Source organism: Crocodylus porosus, unplaced genomic scaffold, assembly GCF_001723895.1.
Source record: "Crocodylus porosus isolate Cpor-Errol unplaced genomic scaffold, CroPor_comp1, whole genome shotgun sequence".
NCBI classification, from domain to species: Eukaryota; Metazoa; Chordata; order Crocodylia; family Crocodylidae; genus Crocodylus; species Crocodylus porosus.
The window spans coordinates 180,504,596-180,512,234 of NW_017728906.1; the positions used below are offsets into that span (position 1 = coordinate 180,504,596).

The 7,639-nt window shown below is 44.4% G+C and overlaps 1 protein-coding gene across 5 annotated transcripts in view; it reads right to left on the minus strand.

Moving 5' to 3' along the window:
- ARHGAP42 (Rho GTPase activating protein 42) overlaps positions 1-7,639 on the minus strand; it is a 305,839-nt gene that overhangs the window by 80,596 nt on the left and 217,604 nt on the right. For all 5 annotated transcript variants that reach the window (XM_019530286.1, XM_019530287.1, XM_019530285.1 and 2 more), the window contains one exon: positions 814-918. In XM_019530286.1, the coding sequence (XP_019385831.1) occupies positions 814-918 (105 nt within the window). The remainder of the gene's footprint in view (positions 1-813; positions 919-7,639) is intronic.

Below are 7,639 nucleotides of genomic sequence, written 5' to 3' on the forward strand. Positions count from 1 at the left end.
CCCACACACAGCCCCTCACAAACCCTGCACCCACTCACACCCCACATATCCACAAACACACATACATGTTCCTTCACCCAATACCCACCCCTCTACACCTATCCACCTCCGCAGACACATCCACACCTTCCCCCCCACACACAGCCCCCCACAAACCTATACCCACCCCCATACTCTCACCCCCTCCACAATATACAAGAATAAGACTTCATTTTAAACTATTATATACAATCACCTATATGTACACTACACAAATGCATTTTAACTAGGACAAAAATATTTTTTGAAATTAAATTAATGAATGTTATAGATGTTCGCTTCTTAGAATATAATTATATTATGTATTTTTCTGGTTCGGAGATGGCAAAAGACCTTGCTGAAAGGAGGACTTTCGGGGGCAAGGGGAGGGACTTCCGGTGGCAAAGCTCAGGGATTAAGGGGCAGGATGTCTGGTCACCAGATGGTGACCAGGGGGTGTGCCACCTGTCAAGGGGCGGGGCTACCCTTGATAGCTTGCCAAAACTCATTAAAAGCCCTTTCACATGAAATAATTGCCCGCCCCTGCCATAATAAAACCTGGACGTCATGTATCAAAATTTGATTAAAAAAGCAATTATAAAATCAGATGATTTTCAAAGGCTCCAGACAGAAAGAAGCTTTGTGCTATCAGGCTTAACACCTATTCATAAATTTAACTTATTTAGCTTTCAATAGATTTCAGTTTTTACAGTTCCGATAAAAAAAATGCTGGTCTCCTGTATTGCCTTAATATTAAATTAGCTAAAAAGCATAGTCAATACAGCTCAGCCTTACATTTTGTAAATTGAATTGCAGCTGCTGCTTGTATGGAGCAAACTCCTGTGCCAGTTCGTATCCCTCGTGGTAAAAAGTAAATAATCCCTGAAGAAAGGCCAAGAGCTGAAAAGGTAAAATAAAGTAATAGTAAATATAAACATATCCATGGATTGTAAGCGCCAGAAATATAACATAGGGGAGTGACAGAAAGAAAAGTAGTCAACTGTGATATGGTAAAGTTACTTCAAAGCATGACAGACACATTTATAAAGACACTGGAAACTAAATAATTAATGACATACTTTCAAAGCCCTTTAATCTGCAAAACAAATATCTTTTGAAGATACTACTTTCAGTGCCAGAGTAGTATGAGCATGAAAATCACATAAGAGGTCATCAGTGGTAATGAATTTGAATACAGAACTGCTGTTTTAAATTTTACTTTAGACCTGTCACAATTTTTGTTTATAATTTTTAAATATTTCATCTGGGTTCTTTCTAAATCTAATATGATTTTCCACTTTTCCAGCAAGTACTTTCCAAGTTCAAGGATTTTATTTTTTTAAATTCATGACTCTTCATATGGCCTATTTTCTCCCGATGAGACTTGAAAATAACCTTTGACTAGTTTAATCAATAAAAGGAATACAAGAAGTCCCAGACCACACTTCCTGCTCTAAAGAACAAAATATACCTCTGTCTAACTTTAACTGGTATGTCTGCTACAGTTTCCAATAAAGAAATTTAAGTTGGTATCTACAAAACTGAAAATCCTTTACTCTTTATTTATTTAATTTATTTTTATTAGCTTACCTTTTATTTATTAAGCAGAAATGAGGATACTACTAAAATTTCAGAAATCTCCACCTGGTCCCTACGTGAATATACTTGTGCCACCTATTTATTTTTTAAGAGCCTTATATTTTGGTCTATGTTTATTTCTGTTATTGCTAAAAAAGTGGGCAATTTGAAAAACACATCAAGTTGCACCATGCTAGTAAACCACAAAAATCTTTTACTGCAGACATTTCATTACTGTGGACAATTCAGTTTGTGTTTATAAAGGAAAGCAATAGCAATATTATTTTAAAGATTGTACTTTGTGTTTCGACGTGTAATTGAAAGGTAGCACTTTTAAATGATTATAGAAAGCTAAACATTTTTACAATGTTGTTTTGAATTTTTGCAGTTCCTTTAATTTTTCTATTTCTCTCAATTTGGGCAAAGAAACTAGACTCCTGCATCTCACTGGGGTTACCAGAAAGCTGTGCTCCAATGTGCAAACACAGCAGGTAACATCTGCAGTAATGATGGCAGTGATATTTTTGCTCCATCAAGTGCTGGATCTCAAACACTTTGCAAACATTAATTGGTTCAGCTTGACAATCTCTTTTTATAGATAAGTGTTATCCCAATTCTACAAATGAGGACACTGAAACAAAATGCTATGAGCTCAAGCCAGTGATGTGCTAGGAACATAAACAGGATTCCTGACCATTAAGGCTTTTCTTTAAACCTTATGTTAGCTTTAGAAATCTTCTACATATCACCTGGGCATGTCTCATCTAAAACAAGAGGGGTTTACACAATCAACTATTACAATTCCACGGACTTCAGTTAAGCCCTAGAATGATTTGTCTCCATTGAGAACCTGGTCTTGCAAGTCTTTTTTTGGTGGTGTGGATGATTAGGCAACTGGATCAGATAAAGACAGAATATGAGGGCACTTCAGAAAGTAGTGGCAAGTATGAAATAAAACTGTTTTTTGTGCAACGACCATTTACTGGGGCACATCACTTCTCTACATAGTTATAATAGGTGTGTTCAACAATGCCACCATCAGTGTTTTCCACTGCCCTTTCCCACTCACTGCACACAGCATGGTTTTATTTCTAAACTGCCATTACTCTCTGAAACACCCTTGCATGACAATCTCTGAAAAAAGTGGTGTTTGCTCCACAACATGTTCTTTTAAATGGACGAATAATGCTTGATAACATGCCTTAGAATCAATGTGCCCTCTAAGGAGTGGCGGTCCATGAGCGTGCCACTTCGGTCCATGAGCGCGCCACTTCCGTGTGGCATGGGATACTTACCGAAGGTAAGCTCCTCACTCCTCACTTGAGGCAGGCAGTGGGGGCTGGAGCCTGGGGCCTGGAGATTGAAGGCCTGGGGGCCTGGTGTGGGCTCCGCTGGCTCCAGGACGCTGCTCCACTTCCCCACTTCACCTCGGGGTATGAGGAGGCATGTGGCGTCAGGGCCGGGGAGTGGAGCACTTTGCCGGAGCCAGTGGAGCCCACAGAGCAGTCCCCTGGAGCAGGCTCCTCCCTGAGGTGAGGCAGGGCAGAGATGGAGGCTGGGGCTAGGGGCTGGCACGGGCTCTGCCAGCTCTGGGGAACTGCTCCGCTCCCCGGCCCTGATGCCACATGTCATGCAAGTTTATTAGTGTTTTAAGAGTTTAAAACTTATTTTGGATAAACACTAATGATTGGCTGGTTAATCTATTAGTTTGGAAAAGATGCTAATGCAAACACATAGAACCCTCTGCTAGACACCTAAATGAAATTTTTCATCTTAATTTCCCCTAACAAAAATAGCTTTTGTTAAAGTACGCAATGAAATCAAGTGGAAAAATAATTACTGGCACTAGATGGCAGCAAAGTCGAATTTATCAGAAAGGACAAAATACAGGGACAGTAAACAATGTCCCTATTTTAACTAAAAAAAAAAAAAGGTCAGGTTTTTAGAATTATGTTGCTAGTAATGTATCAGTTGTGTACTGTAGTGATCCAGCCTCTCAGGTCAGTGCTCTCCATACACACGCATGTGTGCGTGTACACTAAATACATAGCTCATGTAGGTCATAGAACAATACATTCATGTCCGATGGAGAAAATAGCTTGTACTAAGTGTGCAGATTAACATGCACATAAAGTCACTGACAGGGACAGAAGAGAATAGTCAAATCTCTTTTGCTTGCTTCCTGTATTGTAACAGTCCTCCTGTATAGGAGATGGCCTAAGGATCGTGTCTGGGAAACTAAGGCTGAGGTGAAAAACTTTAGTTCCCAGCACAGCACACTGCCAGATTTTGACCCATAACTATAAAAAGTTTTAAATGGTGAAAAAAAGTCCCAGTTTCTTTCTAAGATCTGCAGCATGCATTTTCAAGGTGCTCTTTGTGTGTTAAGGGATGATTAGTTTCAAATGTTACATATAATCCCCAATGTGTTCTATATTATCAATTGCCCAAGTGCAACAAGCACCTTATAGCCACCTCATTCTGAATGCCTCATCAGGCAGATCAATAAAAAACAAGGTTTCTTCTCCATGACACAATGCTATCCACTGTCTGTGTGGTGCCTGAGCGGCTTGGATTTCAGCACAGAACCTGAAACTAAATCCAAAGATTTCTCTGGACTTTATTTATTTTTATGTAGAGTTTGTGACCCTGAGATTGCTTGGTCATTTCATTCTCACAGGAAGAAGACTGTGCTTAAGTTTTGGACAGGAGAGGAATTTAACCTTTGGCCTGCAGTGAATCAGCCAGAAGTCACTGTCTTCCTAGCCCTGTTTTATTTATGTGTATAGCAGCAAAAGGTGCTATCCGATTAAAGCTATCAGATTAAAACAAATATTGTCAATAATGGCATGAACAATGCAAGAAAGGGGGAACTATACTATTAAAATATTAAAATAGTAGCATTTATCTCAGTATTTGTTTCTCATTATAGAAGGCTGTCATCAAGCTATAAGCAAGTACATGCAAACTACTTTTATAAAAATAGAATCATAGAAAATTAGGGTTGGAAGGGACCTCAGGAGGTTATTTAGTCCAACTGCTGGCTCAAAGCAGAACCAGCCCCAACTAGATCATTCCAGCCAGCGCTTTGTTGAACCAGGCCTTAAATACTTCAATGACAATTAGTGATCCTGTTCCTTATGTCACAAACCCTGCCATATTTTGCTGGGTTCACGGGATATCACATAGGTTTTCTTGTATTGGTTTTGCTGGCAGGGCATGTGTGGTCACACTGAAAACCCAATGTTATGCTGCATCCATGTATGTTGCTTTTATCATAACAGTGACTTTTGTATGGACTGTGGCACACTGTCTGTATATATCTTTATGATTTTGGACATGGTTTAGTCAAAGGAATTGAGGGACTCATACTTAAAGAAAAGGAGGTAAGCAAAACTGCTAAGTATCTTTTACTTTTGTGTTAGTAGGGCAAGGACAGTTGCACTCCCGATCACAGGCAGAAGGTGCTATTGTAGGGATGGACACCCAGGCTAGGGAGAAACATTACATATAAACTGGTTTAAGTGATCAGAAACTGGTTTAAATCTGTAACAGAACGTAAGTTCACTGCACACAGACCAGTTTCAAAATGGCCAAAATTGGTTTAAGATAAACCTGGGTGAATGTAGTATCAGACTTAACTGATTTGGGTCAAACCGGTTTATGCAATGCCTGTCCCAGAACCCTTCCTGGCTTAAGTTAAACCAGAGTCTCTCATCAGCCCAGATGCTTTACAGCCCTGGGCTGGGATGTGCTCTCTGCTCCAGAAAACAGGCTGGCCCTGCCCCTCTCCTCCCTAGCCAGAGTTCTGAGAGAGACTGCAGGTATAGAAGAGTCTGCCTGCCTTCTTCCCTGTTCAAGCAGGGATTCCCCCCTCCCTCCTTCCCATATCCCACATCACACACCCCAGCCCAATGGACCGTAGGTATGTGGTATGCTAGCTAATGCTGAGGGTGTGTGCGTGCGTGTGTGCGCTTCTCCAATTTCTCTAGGACAGGCTTAGGGCTTTTGGGAGCTAATCAACAGGTAGCTGGTAATGTCCCCTCCTTCCTCCCTCGGAAAAAGCTGCTTAAGAAGAGCTTTTACTAAAGAGAGAGGTTGTTGTTTTACTGATGGGCTGATAGCACAGTGGTTTGCTGATAGGCTGATAATGCTGTGGTTTTATCTGCCCCCTGGCTGGTTTGCAGCACTGTCAGGTTTGCAGACGTGGAAAGGGAGACTGAGAAGCTTAGTATCATCAACTGATGCATGCACTAGCCCCCACTCCCAGTGCTAGCCAGGGGCTGGGGGCTGGCAACACTCCCACCCCTTGAGCAGCGAGCAGGGAAAAGCCTGGGACCGTGCAGGCAGGGTGGGTAGTAGTAGTAGTAACCTGCAAAGATTGAATCAATTCAGGATCAGGCTTTTTGAATGTCTGCCCCTAGCCCCAGGGTGCAGACAGAAGCATAGCTCCCCACTGTAACTCAACGCTTTGCAGGAAGCCTTTTGAGTTACAACGATCTCCTGGAACAAACAGAAGTTCACTGTTGGTTCCAGGAGGGAGGGGAATCTAGCTGCTGTGGGAGAGGATGGGTGTATTTGCTGGCTTTGAGGTATTTTAGAGGCTATATCTATGGGGAAATCTGGGTCTTTGGAGGATCCTAGGTTTTGCTGGAACAGAGATCACCAGTCATTAGGAATGGCAGGATCAGCAAGTACGCTGATCTCTGGAAATACTGGCAGAACTCTCAGAGGGGCTAGGCCAGGGGTGGGTGGGCAAAGTCCAGCCCACGGGCTGGATTGGGCACATGGTGGACTCCATTTCCTAACCGACCCTGCCTGTGTCACTGCAGCTAGTTTCCATGGAGACCCCAGCAGCACCGGGGCAATGACAGCATGGGGCCAGGGTTTCCATGGAGGCCAGCCCCAGCAGTGCTTGCAGGGTATGTGGCTGGACTAGGAGCTGCTCTGGGGCCATGATCTTGTGGGAGTGACAGTGTGGTCTGGAGCTCGGCAGGGGCGTGTGAGCAGTGGATCCAGCCCTGCCAGGGATCTGGACCATGCTGTCACTGCTGCAAGATCCCAGTCCGAGCCTCAGCACTGCTCCCTGCTCATTCACACACCCTGCCAGTGATGCTGGGGCCAGTCTTCATGAAGACAGTATCCCTGTACTGTCATGGCCCGCTGCTGCTACGGTCTCCATGGAAGCTGGCTGCAGCAATGCAGGCAGGGGCTTTTGGGAAATGGGAGTCTGGCTGCTCGCTGAACCTGCCATTTTTCCAACCCCTGGGCTAGGCTGTCACTAGATGAGAGGTTAAAAAACTTAACCTATCTTTTTTGTTATTGTTGCAGGGCACTCCCGCGCCCCACTCCTAAGGAGGCTCAACCCCGGGAGGGGGAGATATGTAGCAGGGCACTGGGGTGCCTGCTACTGGCATTGGGACTAGGGCTTGGCTGCCAATCAGTAGGACAGCACATCTGAAGGTTGCTTAGGCAACAGTTTCGGTCAGCTGACAGCCAGGGGGCGGGGCCTGGCCCATATAAACAGGAGAGGCTGAGGCCAGAGCCAGTTCCCTTCTGGCAGCCTAAGAGGCAGGAGCCCTGCTACAGAGCAGAGCAAGGCAGAGCTGCCTGAAAATTTGAGTGCCTATGTGTTGAGATGAGATGGAGAGGCCTCTGCTACGAAGGCTTGAAGCCAGGGTGGCGCGGAATGTTATAGCCGGTAGGCTTATTTTGAGTTAGAGCCAGTTGGCTGATAGCTTTGAGTTGCTGTTGGGCTGTGTGTATAAAACTGGAGGACTGGGTGAGGCTATAAGGGGACAGAGAAGGCCTCATTAGGAGCTCCCCAGTAAGGTGGGGGTGCTCCCAGCGCTGGAGGGAGCACTGAAGTTTGGTGTGTCCCAACCCCAGCCCAGAGGGGCGATTATCGGGACAGGCTAAGGGAGAGATCCCCAATAGAGGGAGGGGGTTTCCTGGTGCCCAGGGAGGGCACAGCGATTGGTGCCAGAGCTGGCACTGTGGGAGAGCACCGGAGAAAGCGCGGTGTTTTGGGGTTCGTGACCCC